The 25,972-nt window shown below is 38.7% G+C and overlaps 3 protein-coding genes and 1 pseudogene across 3 annotated transcripts; all 4 read right to left on the bottom strand.

The window, feature by feature from the left end:
• Positions 1-340: 340 nt before the first annotated feature.
• On the bottom strand, positions 341-1,274 carry LOC135641349 (probable protein phosphatase 2C 33). Its single transcript, XM_065156708.1, has 2 exons — positions 963-1,274; positions 341-826 (listed from the first exon to the last, which is right to left on the bottom strand). The coding sequence occupies exons 1-2, from the start codon at positions 1,272-1,274 to the stop codon at positions 479-481; spliced, it is 660 nt and encodes a 219-aa protein (XP_065012780.1). The 3' UTR covers positions 341-478.
• Positions 1,275-5,707: 4,433 nt separating this feature from the next.
• On the bottom strand, positions 5,708-11,205 carry LOC135641348 (DEAD-box ATP-dependent RNA helicase 14-like; annotated as a pseudogene).
• A 656-nt stretch (positions 11,206-11,861) lies between these two features.
• On the bottom strand, positions 11,862-12,549 carry LOC135639355 (uncharacterized). Its single transcript, XM_065153081.1, has one exon. It carries the CDS (start codon positions 12,412-12,414, stop codon positions 11,911-11,913), a length of 504 nt encoding a protein of 167 aa, XP_065009153.1. The 5' UTR covers positions 12,415-12,549; the 3' UTR covers positions 11,862-11,910.
• Positions 12,550-12,773: 224 nt separating this feature from the next.
• On the bottom strand, positions 12,774-25,752 carry LOC103988036 (DNA repair protein RAD5A). Its single transcript, XM_065153080.1, has 20 exons — positions 24,899-25,752; positions 24,670-24,803; positions 24,361-24,496; positions 22,376-22,429; positions 22,154-22,303; positions 21,897-22,048; positions 21,738-21,822; positions 21,393-21,662; positions 21,143-21,289; positions 20,900-21,055; positions 20,448-20,515; positions 17,567-17,689; positions 17,392-17,491; positions 17,185-17,297; positions 15,276-15,554; positions 14,964-15,164; positions 14,276-14,369; positions 14,116-14,187; positions 13,357-13,455; positions 12,774-13,064 (listed from the first exon to the last, which is right to left on the bottom strand). Exons 1-20 carry the CDS (start codon positions 25,445-25,447, stop codon positions 12,942-12,944), a joined length of 3,105 nt encoding a protein of 1,034 aa, XP_065009152.1. The 5' UTR covers positions 25,448-25,752; the 3' UTR covers positions 12,774-12,941.
• Between the last annotated feature and the right edge of the window lie 220 nt (positions 25,753-25,972).

The following is a 25,972-nucleotide window of genomic DNA, read 5'->3' as shown; positions in this document are numbered from 1 at the left end:
CATGACAGTGTGTTTTGTGGAAAGGCAATATAATTACTCGTACAACTCATGTAAACCATGAGATACCAAAACAAATAAATAAATAAACATCGTATTGTTTGACATGGTTAAGATGGTAGATTTCTCAAATCTCAAATGACAAATAGAACAAATTATAGTAAACAAGTTGAAGTTGTACAAACAAAAAAATGCAATCCAACACACTGACATATAGGAGAGATCACACGAGAGAGAACACCTGGACATTCTAATATAGTCGGGCTGCTCTTCTCATCGAAAACAAAGAGTTCCAACCGCTGACATCTTTAACAAGCCCACGGACACTAATTAAGCTGCCGGTTGCTGACAGCTTCCTCCCTGCAATGAACTTTGGCAGCATCATTAAGGTATTCACTTGGCACAAACTCTCTAGAGCACCCCCGTCATCACCCTGCACTCAGATGTCACTGCAGCGGGAGGTTCTTGACGTGACTGAGATCTAGACATGGTCTTTTGTTGCTTCCTTATCCTGATAATTTGTAGTGCGAGCTCTGATCGTGCCAGATTGGTTCAGACAAATTGGCCGTGCAGGTTCTTGTTTGTCGTGGCCAATCTCGATGACATCCAGTGGTACACCAACTTCACCGGCCTTGGCAACGGAGGAATCGTTGGATGAATCTATACCAAGGAAGAGGCAGACCACAGCGCAGTCATCAATCTTCGAGGTTGGATACTTGAGCTTCCATGCCCTAACTGCTGATTCAACAAGAATACGAGCTGCGGAGGACCTTGCAGAAGCAGTACTGACAATCTTTACCACCTCTCTGTTGGACAAGACATCCCAGACCTGACATAATGTGCAAAAGCATTAGCAGTAGCATAGTCATGCTCATTCGGAAACTATAAAGAGGCCATTCAACAATAAGTACATGGTGTTTTGGTTGGCTGCTACAGAAACAGAGAGAAATCATTATCCATCTTACCCCATCAGTAGCCAAGACGATGAACTCATCTTTTTCTGTGATGCATCTATATGAAATCTCTGGCACAGAAATCAAACCAAAATTCTTCAAACAAAAATCCCCCAAGGCTCGTGCCATTGCCAATCCAGGGGAGTCAATATTAGGCAGCCATACACGAGCCACCTCTGGCTCATCCCGAAGAGCAAAGAGGCCCCTACGACGCCTAATTCTTTCTGCTTCCCCTGTCAAAATATCATCCTCTGCTTTCGAGCCTGTACCATTTCCATTCTTTCTTCCACGGTTCCCTATAAAATAGAAGACAACGACAAACATTACCACATGAATTCGGGAGCACAAACGAAAGACCTCTTTTATTACCAATATTAACTGATCAAATATACAATGGTTCTTAACAATCTGTATGTTGTAAATAGCTTATGCTCACTGCAATAACAACAGGTCATGATGATGCAAATACAAATGATCACAACATGATAATTCCATGATGCATGGCACATGCTAATCTTATCAGACAGGAAGTTTGGAAAGGCTGTTGGAGTTCACATAAACAAACAACTCAAGTAAAAGAGCTTTGTATTTTTCCAATAACTAACACCAATAGTGAAACAGAATGATTGAACGTTCTGTGACATATCTTAAGTCTAACAGAAGCATAATGACAGTTTTTATGTTCTGTGATTTTCTGATGAGTGATTACCTAAAAAATTAATAGTCGCGATGACTAGTATCATGCATGGCTTTCTGAGTTCCTTCATCATGATACATAATTACATATACAACATTTTCAAGAAACTGTAACCTCCAAAAAGGATGACACATCAAAACTCATAGCAGTTCTCTATAATATGAGATTTAATCTCTGCATTAGAAAATTGATGACCTCCCATACCATAAGAAAGGCATTAGTTGCTGCCGTAAGGTTTATTCCAACACCACCAGCCTTCAGTGACATTAGAAGTACCTGTAGTAATAAACAAAGTCACTCCAAATGCATGACCACATGAAATAATTAACAAAGTATTATGATGAATAAAGTGAAAGCATCTGACCAATATATTTGTATTCTCAGCAAACTTGTTGAGTACTTTTTCCCTTTGCTGTTGATTTAAGGTCCCATCCAATCTAACAAACAAGAAATTGTGTCTACAACCAATAAAATTGAAGTTAAAATACCGTAAATGAACATGCATAGAGTCAATAGGAATATATAATGAGAGAATAGCTAAAAGATGTAATGGTGGCACAAAGTATGCAAAATTGTTTGCCACAAATGCCAACCACGTCTTGACTTTAAACGCATATATGTTACCTATACAAAAAACACTAATTCTTCAATATGTTCGAAGAACTTCAGAAAAAACACAAAACACTATATAAAGCATATTTATCTGGAAAATGATGAATTTCAATAGAAATTAGTTAAGCGTCCATGACATGATGTAAAGAAGGTGATCCAAGATTCCCATCTTGCCTGACATTCTAGAAACACTTAAAAAATGAGACCTCTATTAATGTACAAACTTTGGACTCTAGCTTTGGCTTTTCTCATCAAGTGGAGGCGGGAAAGTGGATAATAAAGGGTGAACATTGCAACCGAAGGAGGACCTGAACCAGGTAATGACAATCATACAATCGTCCGAAACAAAAGTAAAATTTTCAAGATCAAACTTCTAGCCCAAATAAAGCAAAGCAGGAATTAAGGTATCTTACTATGCCATTGTAGCCCGTTTATTAAGTACCTGCCCATTCAAAACAATCCATTTCCAACAGGTGCAGTGCCATGGTAAGGTAAAATATACCAGAGTATGCCCCTGGAATAAACCATTTTGGTATCTAAATCATAGCAACAGGGCATAGAACAGGACATAAGAATATAAACATCCTGGTGCATTTTATGTGCGTACAATTGTGATGTTGATTGACCCATTGCTGAATTTAAAGCAAGCTAATAATGCTGTTATATATCAAATTGACTAATATATTATATTGATCTTTGTTTCCAAATCAACGGTCAATTTGCATCCTTGACTAAAGAGTTCCTTGGCATTAACTTACTATTCAATAATGTTGAAAAATGGATTGCAATTTGGTAACCATAATGAACATAAGATTATGACTGTCAAACTCAAATTTCTAGATTTGTTTTTCAAGTAACAATTATCTGGAGTTTCTTTTTCTAACTCCACATGTCCGAATGCTTTTTTAAGTCTTGCCAAGCAAATTCATGAAAAGGTGCTCTTAGTTTGAACTAAATTCTTTATAATAATATATTCAAACATTCTGAGAGACTAGAAAAACCATTTCTTTGGTGATGCCAAGTTCTTCACCATTATTTGGTAACTGTTTCTGTAACGGACACGACATCCTAAAGCATTTCATAGGAACGAGTATTTACAAGTTGACAATATTATTCTAACTGATCATCTATCAGAACAGCTTTTTGCACTTTAAAATAAGAAAATTATCAATTCTTTATATGCACATGCAATAATTGAGCATGCTGATCTACCCTTAGAAGTCCTTTGCATCATTTACTTTTTGTTCCCTTTCTTTCCTTTTAAATCACCCATCCGTTACAAATGAAAACAACCTGCAAAACCTGATCAATCCCAGGAAGAGACAGCTGATATATCAAATTCTTCAACAGTTCCCATATAGTAATCCTTGCTTGTCATTCTGCAACCATCCTATTGGCAGTGTCATCAAATGTGTACTAACCATTTTTTCTGTGTTTCAACATCTTACATACCAAAAATGGATGCAAAGCAGTACATCCAAACTAAAATTATATCGAGACATATCAGGCCGCAAAGACGAGGCATATCAAATTCTATGCAGCTCAACACCCAAAAATCTGCACCTCCTTAAGAGGAGTTTACCTTCCATCCTATGATACATGATAAGTTTCTGCTAGCTATGTACCTTTCACAACAAAACATCGTAAAGCATAGTTGTAAGTTCCTATTGAGCTTAAGAGTATTAAACCTTTCTATGAAACAGTAACAGAGTTGCTGAAACTCCTTATCGACAATGTGAAACTCATTTTGTTTACATGCATATCAGCCAACAATTGTTGGGTTGTCATGAATTCCTAAAAAACCCAAGTATAGGAATTTTTCTCGTGACCAGCAATTGGGTCCTCACTTCCAAATCCTCGTGACCAAGGCAAAGAATCAAGAGGGTGAAACAATAGGAATATATACTTGATTCTAATGAGAAAACAAAGGATCTTATACGCTGAGACCAAAATTGTGGTAATCCCTTCAAGTAAGAAACAATCAATGACGGGTTTAAATCTAGTCTCAAATAAAAAATACAACGCTGAACCAAGGATTTTAATTTCAAATAATATTGCCCGTACCGAGCGGTACGTATCGGTTCGCTAATAAACCGATACGCGGATCGTACAATTGAGGCTGCTTTCGCCCCGTTACCACCCTAAATTAGTTAGTACGGTCGATTTCGATTGTCGCCACCCGCTACTGGGTGATATTAGCCGAGGGAGAGCCGAGAGAGAAGAAAGAAGAGGGGAAAGAGAAAGGAGAACCTGGAGATCCAATGTCGCTCTCCCTCGATGATCCCAATTTGTCCTCGGACGACGCAAATGAGATGTCGGTTCCATTTTCCATAAGAAGAAAAAGGAGGCGACATCACCTTTTTCTTTTTATGACTTGTGTGTGTGTGTAGCTACTTGGTAATTAATGTGATCGCATGACACGCAGGAATGGGTTGTGACTTGTGGTTGAGATTGTGTGTGTATGTGTACAGCTAGCATATGACACTAAGGAAGATTAATTATTTTATTCCTATCGTAAACCCATTATGGTTTCACTAAATCATTATGTGTGTGTGTACAGCTAGCATATGACACTAAGGAAGATTAATTATTTTATTCCTATCGTAAACCCATTATGGTTTCACTAAATCAAGACGATATAATTTGTATACGATGATATAATTTTTATACTCTGAGAGAATATTTATTATATGATATAAAATACTGAGGATCTCTCTCACTCTCTCTCTTCTCCCTGAAATTTTGATCTCCTTATTCTGATGGATTCCGATCGACTACATGCTTGATGGTGATGACATGGATAACGATAAAAGGATACATCATCAAAATCATTTTTCTTCCTACCTCAACAGACCAGAGAAAAAAATGACCCAATCAAATATGCAACACTGTGATGACGGTTAGGTAAAACACGTGAGCTCTTGACCATTCATCGGTGTCTTGTTCACGAGTGAACAACCACACGTGGTTATTTCTGATAAACGAAAACAAAGACTATTCGCCATGGGTCAGCCATCACCTGCTGTTTAAGATAACATGCTGTTCGACGTAATGACGCCGTCACTATAGGTAGACTTTATGAACCCTACGCCACTAGTCGTCTTCGTAGCTACGAGCACGGAGCCGACAAGGAATGAATGGGTCACAAACACACAATAACATTTGACTGTACTCGTAATCATTTATTCGAGTACGCTGATGCAATCCAGCCGGTGACTACAAGTGTTAGCTGTAGTCATCATATATATATAGAGAAGCAAAATCATACACGATGTTCTAATGGAATTTAACTTATTTCTAACAAGCATATTTGGTAATCCAGAAAGAGAATTGCAAGGGAAATTCTAACAAAAATTGCATGCCAATTTGATGTCATATCAAACTTGTTGAGAATATATCAATCGGTTGTTTGGGGGAAAAAACCGCACTACAAGTTTTATGTAATTTGGTTTTGCCAACACAAAAAGCATCCACTAAAAACATATAAAACAGAATAACAGAGTCTTACACATCCATCACTGGTCACAAGGGCATGACTAATTAATGTGTTCCACTATTAACATGAGCGAAGATATAAAAAACAGAGCAAGTAAAGAATGAGAATGAGATCGATAACCGTTGGTAGTATCTGTTCATAGAGGAAAATAAATCTTTAACCCGAATAATCATATATTTTGAAGGATCTCAGGCAACATCTGACCACACTGCATGAGTACCTCGACTAAGGGTTGAGCAAGAGCGGCATCTCCTTTACAGAAGAAACTATGCAAAGCACCAGTAATTGAATGGCGTGCCATCGTCGTGAGAACGTGTACATAGTCTTCGATCGAGGTCGGAAGATCCATGAATATGGTAGTACCAAATTCCTCCAGATCTTCCTCGTATAAACTCTCACATTCCGTAGCGAAGACTCTTAGTGCCTTTCTGCTGGATTAAAAAAAAAAATCAGATTATTTCCCACACAAAAATTATCTAAGACAAATGTTTGCGTGCTGACAGTAACAAATGGATTACGTTGTTCGATTGAACAGTATAAACATAGGGCTGCATGATGAATGTAACATAGGATCAAAATCTCACTAAACCATTTTGTGTTGGTAAAATGTAAATCCAAAAATACAAAGTAATAGGTCATATATTACCTGTCAGAGATAATAATAGAAAAGGCACATGAAGAGTCTTCGGATATCTCATAACCTTCTTCTTCGAGGGAAGATCTCAACATCTGAAACTTATTTGCACTTCTTGATATAAGTAGGATCTTATCAGGTATTGGAACTTCACTGCTGAATATTCCGGTAATAATTTGTTTGATCTGCAACAATAAAGAGTGAAAAAAAAAATAATGGAAACATTGCTGGAGTCAGCAGAAAAAATAGGAAATCATGAAATACAAATTTTAAAAATGACACTATTTTGCCTGATAAACTAAACTGCTGGCAAAACGATAAAAGGGCAGGTACTCATCCATGCCTTTCAAGTAGAATTGTAATCCATTATCCAAATAATATACCATAACTAGGGCTCATGGGAAATGGTAAGAAAGAAAAAATGTTGTGAGAAATTATTCATGAATATACCTTAGCTACTTTTTCTTCTTGTGTTGTATGGAAGTGCACTAGTTGTGATATGAATGCACTTTGACAACTTACGACATCGCTCTGACAGAGTCTTGTAACTGGTCCTGAAAGTATATTTTGGGCAAACGACGTGAACACTTCACCGTAGCAATCACTGAAGAGAACGACTTGTGGATTTCCAGATATAGTTTCCCTGACAGAATTAAGTTTATCCACGAAGCCAAGATCGAGGAAGGTGTTGAATCCGTCAAGTACCTACAAGAAACAAAGGAATACATAAATTTTAGATAGATAAATAGCAATAACAAACACAAAAACAACAACATAAAAGAGTCTTTTACAAGTAATTTCACTTATGAAAGAAGGGATTATGAATAAACTAACTTATTTAAAAAAATATATATAATAAAATTTTTGACCTAGAGCAATCAACAAAATAATAACCAGATAGAATGGCAAGCATGCTTAAAAAATCTAGATGCAAGCCATAGAATGATTAGATACTTGTGAATATATTTTAATATAAAGAAAATTATGAAGCATGAGTGCAATAGATTTGAAAACACAAAATGTGCTTACCAATAGTGATACGCCAGAGATGTCAATTGCCTTGAGGGAAACAAGTTCAAGCAACCTCTCTGGAGTAGATACAAGAAACTCAGGCTTGCAACTTCTCAAACTGTACTAAGAAAAGTGGCAGTTAGTCGTAATTAACTGATGACCTTATGTAGAAAGAGGGACAAGTTGCAAAACGCTAGAAACAACAAACTTGAAAGCATTATTGAATTCCTAAAGTGAAATAAGACAGTAAAAAGAAAAATCATTTTCAAGTGGCACCATACTTTTCAAGCAAAATTCACAAATACGACGTCCTAGTTCTTGATTGCTACTGAACAAATATGTGCTGAATTCCTGCTGTAAACAACATATCCAACATTACAGGAGTATTCATTCAATAATTAAGAAAATCGAGGCATATGCAACTTGTTGAACTTGTAGCCAATAATGAGTCGTCTTGGAAGAAAACTTAATGAAGTCTTCTCAAATATATCCGTAACAGCCATAATGCTAACAACAACTGAATGCATCTTCTATACATGAAAGCAAACATGCAAAAGTTCTCCATATCCCATTCCATTATGACGTCCAATATTCACAAGATCGATGATGCATTTGTATATTTCTTAGAAATTCATCAATAAAAACAATTCTTCAATTAAAATATATACGGATACATTTGATTCAATATATTTATTTTTATATATGTTAATAAAATATTTTATTTTTTGCAGTGGCATATAAGTCTTTTTTTTATTACAGAGTTGAAAGAGAAGAAAACATTATTGCATTTGCTATCATCTCATCCCCTTATCATGCGCTCCCACACCATCGCCTTCATTCTCTCTAGCTAATATCCTCTCCTTCTATCACTCCGGTCCATACTCTCACTTCTGATGTCATCATCTCACCTCCATCTTCCTCTTGCACTACTATCCTCTTTCATTGCAGCGATCATTGTAGTCATTTGCCCTCTATCTCTTGTCATCGATCTCTCCTATTATCAACTTCTCTCCTTTGGACTCTTAGAACTACCCTCTTTTTTCTCAATTCTCCCTCTCGTCATCGCCCAACTCCTATAAGAATTCACACTTTTATGTTTGCTCGACCAATGAGTTATTTGGATTCATCAGGTCATTTCACACATATTTCTGTTATATTTATTATTTTTAAATTTTAATATTTAATTTTTAATTTTTTTTATCAAACCTAGTTCAACCAATGACCCAATATCTCGAGGCTTGTCCGACAATGCCTGATCCGATTCCAATAAAATACTAAAATAGTAAAGATTTTCTTTGAATGACATTGCCTATGGAAACCTTTTATAATTTGAATGATATTTTGCATGTGTGGAAACCTCACAATGATGGGAACCTTTGCTCTTTCTGGTATTATATTCTCAAGATCATCAGCTTAGTTGTTTTAACTTCTTTCGAAAACCTTGTACAGTCATAAAATTATAAAACACATCTAAGTTAAACAAATATTTATTTGAATTTATGTAATTGTTTTCCTTAGCTATCAGATTCATCCGGATGAATGGAATGTGAGAATAATAATCCTATCAGTTGTAATCTTCCAATGATAAGAGCATCTTCTTATCAAACATCATATCTTACTAGTCATTGTGCAGGTTGCAAGTATGTAAAGTGGGGCTTTAGCTTTTCTGTTCTCTCTCTCTCACTCATTTCTATAAACTTCCTCCTTCTTTCGCATATTTCTTCTTAGAATTACTTTGTGAGAACAATCTCATTTTCTGTGAAAAATCATCCGTTCCAGAATTGGTATGCTAAATTCAGTAACTTGTTGAAGAAGGAAGATTTTGTTTTCATAATTTTTGGGGACCACAGTTGCTTCCTAAAAACCAGTGATCTAAAAAGGTGCTCGCCTAGGCGCTCGGGCGAGGTGAGGCGAGGTCTGACCACCTCGTTTAAGGGCCAAGCGACGCGCTTCAATGAGGCGCCGCCTGGGCACTTGCCCGAACCCAGGCGTCGGGCACTTCGAGCGAGCGCCTGGTTGATATAAGGTGACCGAACCAAACTTTTTAAGTCTGATTCGGTTAAATTTACGTTAGTTGAACCAAGTAACGCATGCAATTATATCAAAACTTGCACGCGACCATGACTCCCAACCCTACGCTTTCTCCCTCTACGTTCGAAGCCAACGATTTCTCCCTCTGTGTTAGCCGCCGATGATTTCTCCTATTGCCTCCGAGTCTTCCTCTGTCACAGATCAAGTCTCGCTGTCTGCCGTTGCTGTCCGCTATCGCTGTTGCTGTCCACGATGCGACTCCGCTGCCTCTTGCTGTCCCTGACTCCACTACCGTTGTTGTCGCTGTCCACTACCTCCTGCTGTCCGCGACTCTACAAATTCCACTACTGTCTATTGCCTCCTGCTATCCACAACTCTGCTGCCGCTGCGACTATTGTCCGCCGACTTCTCACCACGACTTCTCACCGTAACTTCTCACTATCGGTTTCTACTCTTCCCTTCAAATTGCTATTAACAGTAAATATACTATTAATAGTAGATTATTAATTACTATACAAAATAATCTTTGCTTACTAGATTAAAAATATTATATATTTTTATATTTTAATAGTTTAGAGCATTTTGCTTTGCTCGTCTCGAGTGTTTTTGGACTTTAGCGTCTTTTGACACCTAGCGCTTTTTAAATCGCTGCTTAAAACAAGAAGCCCTTTTCCTTGATATTAGTTTCCTTATGTACTAAATCACAACTACTTTGATCTTCGTCTTGTTGCAGTTCTTTCTAGTATAAGCATCCAAAAGCACATAGTTAAACAGCAGCACAGAAGTAAAAGCCCAAGCAATTGCTTACCCCTGAACCTGGCGATCCAATGGTGCATCAGGATGCAAGCTTACTGTGTATTCCTAGGGCCTTGAGTGGTTTGCACACTGACCTTACCTGAACATAAATACAAGTCAAAGGCACAAGCAAATCAGGCTGTGGCAATAACCAGAGTGCCGTGATTTATAGACAGCAATAATTGGTAGAGTTATCGAAACAAAAGGCAGCAGATAAAGACCTGGGCAGCCTTCTCCCGCGTTGGCACAAGGAAAAGAAGGAAGGGACTGGGAACGACATGCCCCTGCATCTCCTTCCTCGTAATGATATCAGAATCTGTAGACACCAACCAAGCGACCTGCTCTGTGGTAGGGCAAGACCCACTGGTGTCGATGATGTGCGAGCCGGAAGAACAACACTTCCAGAAATCAACACCCCAGTGGCAGGCGAAAAGAGCAACATCCAAGCTACCATCAGGCGCTGCTTGTCGATCCTTCCACGCGCCATCTATGGCGTTCAAGCACATCATAATGAACTTGGTAGACCAACCATAGTCCCAGTCTCAGTCGCTGCCGACGCCACCACCTTCGCTGGCACGCTGCTCCGCTCTCACAGCAACATCACACCTTTGATTCTTGCTCTCCTCGGTGGCGGAGAGGGGAGGAGGTGACACACTCTTGCTGGGTTTCTGCTGCGTCTCCATCCCGTGGCGATCATTGAAGGGGTCGTCAGGCGTCGGGAGGCTAAAGCACATCCCCTGCACGAAACACAAGATGTGAGAAGCAGGACACCAGAGAAAGGCCGATTGCGATCGAACTGGGGTCGCATCCAAGAGAAGCGAGCGTATGTTCATCAGAAGGACCACGCAGATGCGGCGATTCCCGGTCTTGCGGCGCGCTTGGCGGCGACGCGGGCGGACACGACGGATACGCTGTTCCGCATCCGCTTGCGGCCGGTCTTGTTCTTCCTCCGCCTCACCGCGTCGTCTCCCTTCGCCATGACGAGCGATGCGCCTCCGCCCAAAATTGAACCGAGAGCGCAACGCAAAGGAAACCGCTTCGGCGAGTACGCAAACGAGGAAAGAAACCGACGCAGCGGAGGGCATATATATAGGTGCTCCGGACCCATAAAACCTCGATCGACAGCTTGCGTTCCCAGGCTTGATCGGCGGCCCAAATGCCAATACTGGGCCGACACGAATGCGCCCGTCTTCGTTCCAGAAACAAGGGGCGGATCACGTCACGTGGAATGCACGTGTAGTAGAGGTTTCCCTTCCAATTATTCTACTGGATGATGCTGTGGTGTGACCCCAACATGACTCAATAACGAACGATACAGTAGTTTAGCAACTGAAAAGGCAGAATAAGTCATAAAGAAATCATTTTTCTCGTGGGTTTTAATTTTAGTGATACTTGCGATTCAAACAACATTCGAGATGGCATTTGCCTTTGTTAGAGTACACCAATGTTAAACATAGTTATAACTCTTACAGATTATATTTACCTTTTATTCCAGTTTAGAGTTGATTTCATGGCTTACAGATAATAGTTTGTCCGACAAATCATTCCTTTTCCTTTACTTTCGGCTGACGAGGAAACGAAAAGAGTACTCGGACAAACCCAAACCCTTGCTACATAACACTGATTTTTTTGTGGCTCAGCAAACTCGGACAGCAAAGGAAGAAAAAGAAGAAGAAGAAGAAGATTAAAGAGCGGATGGATCATGGCTCGGTTGGAGAGGCGGGAGAACCTCAATCCTAGAGACTCCTTCCTTGGCTTCCGCCATGTTGGCCACCTCCACCTCTCCGACAACCACCTCGCTGGGGTTCGCATCCCCCTGGCCTTCTTCGACGTAGTTGGGGTCCTTCTCGTCGATGGCTGGGGACACGGGGTCGACCTCGCTCTCCACCACGTCTTCGAGTCCCTCCCAGGTGTACCTGCCGTCGTGACCAGACTTGGGCAGGCTGCGACCGATACCGAGGCCGTTGACGGGGTGGCGCTCCATCCGTTGGATGCCCTTGTCCACCAGCTTCTTCTCTATGTAGCGCACGGCCTCCGAGCGGCGGGTTTTGGGCACCTCCACCCTCTCCACCTTCTTCCTGCCTTCATCGTCCCCGCTTACCGCCCTTATCTGCATCTCGCCGTCTCTGTCACGACGTTCGTGTGCAGCGCGCTGCAGCCCTCGATGGTTGTGGTGGGGGTGATGCATGGATAATAGGTCTTATCGGCGGCAACCGAGGAAGAAGGCGACAGGGACTTGGGAGATAGCTTTGGAAAAGGACTGAAGGTTGTGGAACGCTTACCACGTCGTGGCTTCAAACGCAACACTACAACGCTACCGCTAGGAGAGTTTAACTATTAGTATTGATTGATTTGAATTCTGACAGGGGAAAACACAACATCTGGACAACTATACGCTACATATATGAGCATTTACAAAGATTTCAAACACGAGAGAGATTCTCATTTCTCTTAAAGCATCGGGGCCGTTCAAACGGGGCCCACAATGAGAGTGGGTCCCTTGTGAGCAGGACACGATTTTACTGAGACGTACATAAACCATGAAGCTAAATCAGAGAACATAATCTTTACATATATAATGATAAGAAAAAGAAGATATAATTTTACAGAGGCATACCTAAGAGTGTCCCCCCGAACAGCCTAACAGAGGAAACGAGAATATTACGAAAGGTAGCTCAAGCACGTGAGAACATCTCACATTTCGTTTGCAGAATTTCAAGTAAAAAGCATCTTTAGTTCTTCGATTCGTGCAGTGCGAAGTTCATGGTCTGTTAGGGCTCCAGATATCATCCTCTGCTTTCGAGCCTGTACCATTTCCATTCTTTCTTCCACGGTCCCCTATAAAATAGAAGACAACGACAAACATTACCACATGAATTCAGGTTCGTAACAATCTGTATGTTGTAAATAGCTTATGCTCACAGCAATAACAACAGGTCATGATGATGCAAATACAAATGATCACAACATAATAATGACATGATGCATGGCACATGCTAATCTTATCAGACAGGAAGTTTGGAAAGGCTGTTGGAGTTCACATAAACAAACAACTCAAGTAAAAGAGCTTTGTATTTTTCCAATAACTAACACCAATAGTGAAACAGAATGATTGAACGTTCGTTGCTACCTTTACAATGAATCTTTTGATGGCTACACTTTTGGTTTGACCAATGCGATGTATTCGCATCACAGCCTGTTCTTCAACAGCTGGGTTCCACCAGGGATCCTAAGGGAAAAAGATTAGGAGGTAATGTCAAACTCACCAAAAAACATAGCAAGCATATTAAATAAATTTAGAAAAGTTAATCGTCTTCTCATACCATGCCTAGCTAGCTTTAAGCAAACCTTGCTAGTACTGTAGGAATACAGAAAAAAAAAAAAGCATCTCAATCATTTCATTTATGATAGGACACGATGAGTCACTGTGTTGGCATACTTCAAATCAAAATTAAAAGTCTCACTTTGGTGAAGTGAGATACTAACTTGAAGCCTTTTTTTACCGATTTTCTGTCTCTCAACTCTGATGAGAAAGCAAATCATTTTATCCTAGAATTATAATTAAATTTATCTTATATAAACAGAAACAAATATCTCTATTGACAGCAATGAAAAATACATTATCATCGACATATCTTAAGTCCAACGGAAGCATAATGACGTTTTTATGTTCTGTGACTTTCTGATGAGTGATTACCTAAAAAATTAATAGTCGCGATGACTAGTATCATGCATGGCTTTCTGAGTTCCTTCATCATGATACATAATTACATATACAACATTTTCAAGAAACTGTAACCTCCAAAAAGGATGACACATCAAAACTCATAGCAGTTCTCTATAATATGAGATTTAATCTCTGCATTAGAAAATTGATGACTTCCCATACCATAAGAAACGCATTAGTTGCTGCCGTAAGGTTTATTCCAACACCACCAGCCTTCAGTGACATTAGAAGTACCTGTAGTAATAAACAAAGTCACTCCAAATGCATGACCACATGAAATAATTAACAAAGTATTATGATGAATAAAGTGAAAGTATCTGACCAATATATTTGTATTCTCAGCAAACTTGTTGAGTACTTTTTCCCTTTGCTGTTGATTTAAGGTCCCATCCAATCTAACAAACAAGAAATTGTGTCTACAACCAATAAAATTGAAGTTAAAATACCGTAAATGAACATGCATATAGTCAATAGGATTATATAATGAGAGAATAGCTAAGATGTAATGGTGGCACAAAGTATGCAAAAGTGTTTGCCACAAATGCCAACCACGTCTTGACTTTAAAGACATATATGTTACCTATACAAAAAACACTAATTCTTCAATATCCATTTTGGTATCTAAATCATAGCTACAGGGCATAGAACATGACATAAGTATATAGTGTCATCTGCCGCTCACCATGATGCGGGTAAGCATAATCCAACACAGCAAGATATGTCATGGCATACTGATGATGTCAGTATCAAGCAATAAACATACAAATGGCACGATATTGGAGAAAAATTATATAAAGGAAAGAGTTCAAGCAGAAATATTAACCCACAGATCGGAAAGTGAGACTTCTTTGGCAAGCAATGTTTTTCAGATTGCAATCGTCTTTTGAGCAAGAAGTATGATTATCTACTGACGCTACCAGGTAGCCAGATGCATTGAATTCTCACTATATTTTACCAACCCTCACAAAATAATAATAACAGAAAAAAGTCTTCATTGTAAAGAAAATTACCGAGAAAGCGGTATTTCCAGAAGATCCAGAAAACCAGTCCATTGGCTAAATATGATACTTTTGGCACCTAAAGGGCGAAGTTTGTCTAATTCCTGAAGGAGAACAGAAACCTTTGAAGATTCAACCCAGTTCTTCTCAACATCAATTCGAAAACGACGGTCGGTCGGAGCAGTAATAAGATCCTGCTTATTTATAATTTTCCTGCATTCACCACAGATAGTAAACAATATTATTGGGCTAGGTTGCTGAGGAGCAAGTCATAATTGCGTTCCTTTGACTACTACATACAAGAGCATGGGCTACGGAAGATACCTACAAACAGGACAAAGACCACTCAAGGCACTTCGCCAGCTAGCGAAGAGGCACTCTCGGCATAAACGGTGTGCACATGGTGTCAATACTGCATCTTCATAAGCTTCTATACAAATTGGACACTCTCCTTCCTCTCCTTTACGCAGCTCTTCCACAACCTCTTTAATGTATGCCTTAGAAGGGACAGCACAGGTATCTCCATTACCAGCATCTTTACCACCTTTCAGAAAATGTTTTGCAAGTTTGTTGAGGTCTGAGAACTCTTGTGTATCACCTCGACTGAGTTTCATCACAGAAGCAATATAAAGTCTCTTTTTATGACACAAGTAACAAAGAACTTTGGAAAGGATAACCAATCAAAGGCTAATGAACAGATGGAAAGCAGTTCGAATGATCATACAATCAGTGCAATAACAATCAAAGGTGACCACCACGATAAAAGGAACAAATAAAAATACATTACAAATACAAGATAAAAGGAACAAACAAAAATACATGTACATAGAACAAGTACCCGAACACCAACAATCATATGAACTAGGAATCTTTCAATTGTTACTTCAGGTAAATGTGTAATGGCATAAAACAGAAGATCCGACTTACTTCTCTAGTAAAGATTGATGCATATATCATAAATACTTAATGAAACCTGCACATAAATTGCCTCATAGAATACAGAGAAAAGATCAAGCATGCAACTATCATTCTTAGCGAGCATTATTTGCATATGTAACAAATTTATGAATTTCAGATTTCGATGTGTATTACATATTGGCATTCACAACAGTCCATGATGGTTAACAAACAAAAAAATCTACTTCACTAACTAGAGTTTAAATGCTTAATAAACGTATCAAATTCATAAACCAATTAAAAGATGAAGTGTATAATGCAGTTACCAAGCATTGACTATTTTGCTACTTTAACAAGGAAATGAACATCCTGGTGCATTTTATGTGCGTACAATTGCGATGTTGATTGACCCATTGCTGAATTTAAAGCAAGCTAAGAATGATGTTATAAATCAAATTCACTAATATATTATATAGATCTTTATTTCCAAACCATAAAAGCAAATTTGCACGGCAAATACACGTGATATACACCCAATGTGGCAAATGGCTGACATACACCAGATACGGCAAATCCATAAAACCAAGTACCAAACAAGGCTTTTCATCAAAATTGGCAGAAACAATGAGAAGGAAAGCAGCAGAGTAAAGCGAATAATGCTACTTCTGCTTGTAAAACTTAGCTTATAGCCTCAGGTACTAACCCATCAGGTGACTTGTAGTGTTTCATAAATGATGGTACGATTCAGATCCACTTGTTTATCCTCCATCTACACATTCCCCTCTCCCTAATGTACTGTTTATCTGTCAGGTGACTTGCACTACCGCATTAGTGTGGTAAATGAAGTTATAATTCTGGTCCACTTGTCCACCCTCAGTCTATATATTCCTCTCTTCCACATGCATTGCTTATATAGGCATTATGTAACAATAATATGGGACTGCATATATCAGTTTTAATAGTATTTTGATCCTTTATCTAGTCCAGATAAACCCAGAATTCGATAACTAAGGGTTCTATAAAGTGGATTAGGTTTATATCCTTACTTATCCAACTCATATTGACCTATAATAATTTAATTATTATACAACTATCTTCTAGCAACTTTAACTAAGTTTTCTGTTAGTTCCTTGGATGGTGAAATGTATTTTATGAATTAGAAAGGGTCGAATGAGGAGTTTAAAATGGTTGCAAGGTGCATTCAAGGGGAAAGGATGGTATCAAACTCTAAAGCTTGGGAATCACCAGCATGAAGCAAATCTAAGTACTCAAAGCAAACCAGACAAATTGATGAAATAGGTAAGATATTATATGACTAATGCATTTAGATTTATACCTCATGACAAGGAAGGGATGGTCGCAACACTGCCGAAGGCGTAAAAGCAACTCCAAAATTGAAGCATAATTGTGAAGAACCCGCCCTTGCTCCACAAACATATCAAACTTTACCTGGGCAAAATCCTCAAAAGTGATGTCAATATTTGCATTATAGTGACTTTACCAAGAAGCATTTAAAGCGCAAAAAACGAAATGATAGTTGCACCTTAGATCTCTTAAAAAGAGCCTCATAGAAGTCCTTCTCAGCTGCTGACAGCTCACAGTAAAGGACTTCAACTTGTGCAGGAGGAAGCACAAGAATTGGCCTGCGACAAGAATTACAGGTAATAAGACCGTGAGACTGCGTAAGAAAGGTTCATAGATTTAGCATATGAACTAGCCTGCCTTCTGCATCTGTGCTTGATTTTGTCCTTCTTAACATTATTGGCCTTAAAATGGACTGCACCAGTTTTAATCCACGTTCATCACCTTCCTCATAAGGCTTTTGTATAAGTTTATACCACCTTTAAGTTAAAAAGAAAATATGAATACACAGAATCAAGATTCTAAAACTAATTACAAATATAATCACTTCAAGGAAAACAAAAGAACCATAGCAAATATGGTTGGCCACCGGAACAGATGCTGACAATTTCATTATTAACATCCATGCCCATAATAAACAAAAATCGAATCATTGCAAAATACTAGTAAAAATAGTACATAATCAAAATATGTATATTCGTGAAAAGAAAATAAAGCTCTTCGAAGACGATCTCCTAACTAGCAAATTAATTCAAATAAATTTGGGATCATTCATTTATGACAATCTTGTTCCCAAATCAACTGTCAATTTGCATCCTTGACTAAAGAGTTTCTTGGCATTAACTTACTATTCAATAATGTTGAAAAATGGATTGCAATTTGGTAACCATAATGAACATAAGATTATGACTGTCAAACTCAAATTTCTAGATTTGCTTTTCAAGTAACAATTATCTGGAGTTTCTTTGTCTAGCTCCACATGTCCGAATACTTTTTTATGTCTTACCAAGCAAATTCATGAAAAGGTGCTCTTAGTTTGAAATAAATTCTTTATAATAATATATTCAAACATTCTGAGAGACTAGAAAAACCATTTCTTTGGTGATGCCGAGTTCTTCACCATTATTTGGTAACTGTTTCTGTAACAGACACGACATTCTAAAGCATTTCATAGGAACGAGTATTTACAAGTTGACAATATTATTCTAACTTATCATCTATCAGAACAGCTTTTTTCACTTTAAAATAAGAAAATTATCAATTCTTTATATGCACATCCAATGATTGAGCATGATGATCTACCCTTAGAAGTCCTTCGCATCATTTAATTTTTGTTCCCTTTCTTTCCTTTTAAATCACCCATCCATTACAAATGAAAACAACCTGCAAAACCTGATCAATCCCAGGAAGAGACAGCTGATATATCAAATTCTTCAACAGTTCCCATATAGTAATCCTTGCTTGGCATTCTGCAACCATCCTATTGGCATTGTCATCAAATGTGTACTAACCGTTGAGACTTCCTGTCAGAGGCTCGATTTTTCTGTGTTTCAACATCTTACGGACCAAAAAAGGATGCAAAGCAGTACATCCAAACTAAAATTATATCGACACCTATCAGGCCTCAAAGACAAGGCATATCATATTCTCTGCAGCTCAACTTCCAAAAATCTGCACCTCCTTAATAGGAGTTTACCGTCCAGCCTATGATATATGAGAAGTTTCTGCTAGCCATGTATCTTTCACAACAAAACATCATAAAGCATAGTTGTAAGTTCCAATTGAGCTTCAGAGTGTTAAACCTTTCTATGAAACAGTAACATAGTTGTTGTAACTCCTTATCGACAATGTGAAATTCACTTCCAAATCCTTGTGATCAAGGCAAAGAATCAAGAGGGTGAAACAACAGCAAAATAAACTTGATTCTAATGAGAAAACAAAGGATATTATACACAGAGACCAAAATTGTTGTAATCCTTCAAGTAAGAATCAATCAATGACGGGTTTAAATCCAGTCTCAAATAAAAAATACAATGCTGAACAGTAAAAATAATTAATGATTTAGGCATTCCCCATTCCGTAACTGTGCCGGCAAGATGCTGCACAGAATCCGTATCAGCCAGCACCGGCCATAAATATGCAAGATGAAGTGTTGGTACGCACTTCAACATAACATGAACCCCCATTGCATTTAATAGATTTATTATTAAAAAAACAAAGAATCAGTAAATTAAGAGCGATAGTAAAAGACTAACTATATAAGTGAAACAAAAGAATTAGGACTAAAACAGGAGAAGAGAGAAAGGACCTGCGAAAAGCAAAGAAACATTTAAATACTTGATTAAAAAAACCTGCTCATATTAACAAGCCCCAGAGATTTATACATGTCCTCGGCATATTTTAATTTGATAATGAAAGAAGATAGTACCCTGGACTGAAATTGTCTGTGCTAGGGGCATCAGACCTTTCCCTACTATGTTCTTTTAACCGGACTGCACACCAAGGTGGGTTTGTAAGATAAAAGACTGTGGCCAAGTAACTTACGTTCTGCCAACTAGTGCAAGTTATTTGCTGCCTAGGAACACTCGAAAACCTCCAAATCGGCTAAAGATGCTTTATCTCCACACTACTTCCGAAAAACTAAACAAACTCAAATAAGCTGCCAAAATCAGGAGGGGGGATTGACATCGATTATACCAATTTTTTCTGAGAGAAAAAATGAAAGCTACATACTGGCATTTTGCATCAACTGGTCCATTGGACACCAAGAATTGCTTCAAAGCCCAATTTCATAATATTTATGCTAAATTATCAATTCTTTTATTTCTGATAACTGCCTTGTTTAACTAATGCAATAAGCAGTGTAACCAAAAAAATAAGAAGTTAACAAAGAAATGATATAAAACCATGGTTCGCCTTACCGGTCTGTACCGGTGTACTGACCAATTGTTGGTACGATATGTACCGAGCTGTACTGAGCCGTATCAAATATACTAACACATGATATATAGGGGTGTACTAATATACTACCCATACCGGTCCCTTGTCGAACCGATACATACTGTTTGTACTAAGTGATATACTACGGTACGACGAACCTTGATGGAAACAATGTCTACCATTATTTGTAGACCCTATATATGAAAACAAATTGGCAAATATCAATAAATAAAAACACTCCGAGACCCTTTACTATGTAATCGGAACTCAGTAATGTCGTGACTAAGAAAAACTTACAGCCCCCAGTTTCCCCATGGCTCCACTCTCAGAAATCGCAGAAGACTGTATACATCCTCTAAGTTGTTCTGCCATAGAGTATATAAAAATTAATAATCTGCAAAAGCAACGTAAATGATGCATGACTTTCTAGTTCCAAGATGATGAAGCAGCAATTACAACAGCATAACGATTAAGAAACATAATTTTGTTTTGACTCTAAACATAATATCTGAAAGAAATTTTTTAACCAAAAATCAATAGATACAAACAAAAAGAGAGTTCATATGTTAGAAATGTTAGTACAAGCAACATAGATTGAAAGTAAGCCACCAACTGAAATCTACAACATATTACTCTGATGGAAAGATTGACAATCAGTCCACGCATAATTAATGGAGGTAGTCAAAAATCACATTAAAAAAACAATCACAGATCATATGCTGTAATGTCATAGCTTCGTATTTGTTCACCTGAATAGGTGTGCCAGTGAGACACCACCTCCTGTCAGCGTTAAGAAATGCAGCAGCCATGGAGACCTGGCTCTTAGATGATTTTACAGTATGAGCTTCATCAAGCACAACCCTGAACCACCTAACTGAGTAAAGCACACCATTTTCTTCAGTACTCTACAGGCAGATGATACAGTTAGTAGAAATGTAAATCTGCAAAACATGCCAAAAGAAGTCAATCTCTAACGGGTCTACTACTATTACTTCAGCTGAATATTCTGATGCCAAAACACCATAGGTAGTTAGAACAACATCATTTTGTGCCAAAAACTTTGCATCTTTTGTTCGGCTTTGGCCATAGTGAACATAGACAGTAAGAGATCCTGGATGAGTATGGGTTTCAAGTTCAACCTGCCATTCCATAAAGTGAGACTTTCACTTCCATCAACAGCAAGTAATATAATAATATGTAATAGTCCTGTTATGTTCAAATGGAATGGACAGTCTTACTTACCTTCCACTGGCTTAGTAATGTCATAGGACACACAATTAGATTACCACCTCCTACAAGTGAAGCCTTGGATTTAAACAACTTTCTGAATCCAGTGATGCTTGTTAACTTATTCGAAGTAATTGGAGATTGATCAGACATGTCATTGACTTCATTTGTATCAAGGGAATCCTGGCTTGAAGTGGAAGAAGACGAGCCTCCCTTACCAGAATGGGCAAGGAGAAGGGCTATCGTCATAATGGTCTTCCCTAGTCCCATTGCATCTGCCAAAATCTAAAAAAGGCAAACACGTCAATACAACTACTTGCTGGAAAATCAAGATTAATGTTGGTAAAATTAGATCATTACCCCGCCTCTTGACATATGCAAGGTGCTTGGAAATTCAAGTGTTACATCGCCAGAAAATGTGTTCAGATAAACAACAAATCCCCTCCTAGGGATACCAAAGAACAGTCAACATTTCTCTTATATTATAAAGGTAAAAGATGAATTCCATGATCAACATACCTATCCGCAATATGATATGCACTCCAACATGGATGTAGTGTGGTTGCTGCCTCCTTAAAACGTCTTCCTTTTTCAAGCTGTACCATCCAATAAAGAGCTTGCTTTTGGTAAGGACGTAACTCGCACTGCAGACTGTCAGGGGGTGTCATTTCCTATGACAGAATAGAGGGGGCGAAAGTAAGGCCCATCAATTAGTACAGAGCAGTAAACAAGGCAAACTTGAATTCAAATGAAAGGATTCAAACACTCATAATTACCTCTAACTGAGAACTATCTGCAATGCCTATAATACTATCCATATCAGTATCTGAGATAGTCTCCTCATTATCTTCGACTTTACTCCCATTGACACATAATTTTCTCAACTTTTCTGAAGGTAAAACTTCTGCAGACACTCCAGACCTGTCCTGTTCAAGCCCTAAAATTAGCAAAAATGTAGCATGAGAAAGATAGGCCAAAATAAGCAATTTGGTGTCTACCTTGAATTCTATGGCCCGCTTCCTAGTGTAGAGATCCTCCGGAGTGAACTCAGCCTGCTTATTTATTAAAAACAAAGAAGACAATCAAAAAGAAGAAAGAACAAATTGTAATACGACAAATTGCAAATACCTGTATAGAACCATATTTACTCCCCAAAAAGACATCTTAAACCTTTCACAGTGAGCACAGATGTGTATGAAAAATCGTGTGCTTGAAAGTTTTCGTATTAAAACCTAATAAGGGTACATATTATTTTTAACTTCTGCAGAGATGTATGGTATACATCATTAACAAATAGGTGCATGTTTTCACCCATTTGCAGACTACATCAATTGCCTGCAAAGGAAACCATGACAACTTTGCACTAACTAAAATTCGCGGATAGTGACATGATTTAGCAGCATTTCCATAGTATGAACACCACAAATTCTCACTTATGGAGCACAGCATCAACTATTAATGAACAATTTTAAGTTGAGAGGGGCACATCTTCCAACAATTGATCTACATGACCGCATAAGAGGATCCTGTCATATGCCAAGCTTAAATGGTCTCATAATGCAGACAACGCACACATGTGAATATCCAGCCGCATATGCAATTCAGGTAAAAACGAATATACTCTAGCCTATTCAGTCCGTCTCCTCATTACTATAAGTCTAACAGTGTAATATAACAGCACATGATTCATGATAATGTCAACTTCATCAATTAAACCTTTATCCATTTCTAAAACAATCTAAAATGAGCAAATATCATCTCATAAGTTCTCAGATTCGTTGTAACATATGTTTACCTATTTAGAATTTAATATGATTATATAATTTCGTATGTATTATTATGATATTAACTACATATGCAATCACATATGCATTTATACACTGCATTTCCACTATATGGTACCTTGACTACTTGGAGATGAAAGTCACATCTTCTTATATGGAGATTTTTGTTGCTATCTTTGTTAGAAATTAACCTCAACAATTGAAAGCAAAAAACAGTGTTATTGAGGCCATTAGTAAACACTCCATTTTGCTACTGATCCTCATTGAAACTGAAATTCCAAGACTTAGCATATGAAAAATGTAACATTTGTCTTCTTAAAGCTCGCCTTCCTTTTCAACCATTTACTTTGAAAAAATGCTTTCAATCTATGATTCCACATGAAGATAAAACTGCACCAATTTAAGCCAAATCCCCAGTGAGAACAATAGTAGTTCACCAAGGCCATATCAGCACCAACAAGATATGGTAAAAGCAACAAGAGCCATCTTCGCATGTACTGATGCAGGGATAAGCATTACCTCTTAAGGTACCTAGTGTTTAAGTCAGGATGCTAGAGGGGGCCTCTCTAGTAGAACCTTGACTGTGTATAGTAAAAATTTCACTGTAGATAACAAGTTCTCATGTTTGAAGTTCGTCCAAGAGGCAGTGAAATAATATATCTACAAGAGCTTGTCTCAGTGACATGCACTGCACCGATTTCATATACTCCTCGACATCTTTTGAAGCTTCCTTGGTTTATGTTGTGGCTATCTGATACAGGCCGGACCACATAACTTCTTTGTATGCTCTGCTTTGTGTGTTCTTTAGTCACTTACCCTTTACTATGTGTAATAGTTACAAGACCCTAGATCTACTAATGCTGCAACAGATACGCCAACAAGCACAAATACAGATCCAGCACCTGAATCATCAGCAAGTAATGCCAACTATATATTCTAGAAAAGCTCAAAATTTTGATACTTAAAGAAGCTTTAGATAAGGGAACAAAAGAATGATGCAAAACAACTAATACATAAAAAGATAAGTCAATCACATGCAAGAAAACCTATAAATGAAAGTGGAAGAATGAAAACAGTGAGAATTGACTAAGTTGTTATACAAACACAATACACACAGATAACTCACGATTTCCATGTAATTAAACAAGAAAAGCAATTGCACACAATAATAGAAGCAAACCAAAGGCACAAAATGGCACCTTTCTAAAAGGAGTAAGACCAAGTAATCTGAACAGGGATGGAAGTGGATGAACTGATGATTCCTCAGTGGAAATATTTATGGACCTCACTGTGGTTTGTTGATGTTTCTGGATCATAGAGCTATTGATATACACACTGTCACAAGCAAAATTTTAAAAACATATATTAGGAACCCTAGGTGGCAATAACACACATAAGAAAGTCCACAAATGAAAACAAGATGAATGGGTGGGAGTGATTTAGCCATTTAACAAAAGAACCCACTCTTATTGAATGTTAGATCTAGAGCTTGGGTGCTCAAATCATACCTAACAGATAAATGAATAGTATCCATAATGCCAAGGACTTCAGGCACAGATTTACAAAAACCTTCAATTTTAATCTTCTTTGTCCTCACCAGAGGCAAAAGGCAGCGAGCCCATTCATTGGGGATGCGACCAATCTGCATGAATAAACATGTCCATCATCTCACATATGAAAAAGATCGGTACAGCATAGATTTTGCTCGACGAACAATACTAGAGATGTAGAATTGACCTCTACATGATCCTCAGTAGAGAAGCGAACTATCTCAGAACAAGAAGCCACCGACCGCCCTCTACCGGGAAACCTGGTGGCCGTGGAAGGGGAAGTCGCCTTATTTGCCAACGGGAAGGAAAAGTTCACCTTGTCCCCGGGCTTAATCCGCCTCCCCTTGCAGGTGGAAAGCCCAGAAAGCTCAGTGCTTCCTACTAGCCACCAATCACTTTCTTTGGAACCGGACGATTCCGCAGCAACCCCACCGTCAGTGTTCCGCTCCGCAGGTAGATCACTCTCCGCGGAAGTGGGAGAACCGGCAGTGACGGGCGCATGATCGGCAGGAGAATCAGCCACAGTGAGGGGATCGAGGTTTCTTCTCCGGGCGCCGGCGCTTCCATCGCCGGGGGTAACGCGGATGCGTGGGGTGTCGAAGATTATGTTGATGGCGGCCGATACGTCGTTGTTGGCCAAGTGGAGAGCACGGATGATGTCCATGTCCGAGAAATCCTGTCCCACCACCGAACGGACGACCGCGATGCCTTCGTCCGTGACCTTATTGACGCCCATCGCGCTCTAACATTCAGCGAACCCCCGTCCCTTCCCCCGCGCAAGAGGAACCCTAACCCTAGAGGAGGATGGAAAAGAACCAAGAAAGCAAGAACGACTACGGTGCGAGGATGGGGAAGAGGGAGGAGCGGGGAAGTGGCGCCGCTTTACTTTCGCGGCTTGCAAGGCGGGATCGAGAACTTTCCCGCCTTGAGCTGATGTAGGGCTTCATAATGACCGGTCCTCCCCAATCTCTCCGATCGACACAAAAGCGAGCCACACTCGTCCCCTTGATTTGTTGAGCAGCATATCCCTGGGTATTTAAGATTCGTGATTGCTTGATTACAAACATGTTGAACTGCGTTTCACGAATGAACATGGTAGATCGTGAAAAATGATTTATCGAATGGCTTGGTTACGTCATACGTGAAAGAATATATCGCATAATATATAGTCGGGATCAAATGAATGCAGATGCCATGTGTAAACCTGATTAAAGGTAAACCATCATTAAAGGTAAAATTAAGTCATGCATCATTAAAGGTA

Source organism: Musa acuminata, chromosome BXJ3-6 (genome assembly GCF_036884655.1).
Source record: "Musa acuminata AAA Group cultivar baxijiao chromosome BXJ3-6, Cavendish_Baxijiao_AAA, whole genome shotgun sequence".
In the NCBI taxonomy this organism is placed as follows: Eukaryota; Viridiplantae; Streptophyta; class Magnoliopsida; order Zingiberales; family Musaceae; genus Musa; species Musa acuminata.
The sequence above is the reverse complement of the archived record's forward strand: the minus strand, read 5'-3'. Positions and strand labels throughout refer to the sequence as shown.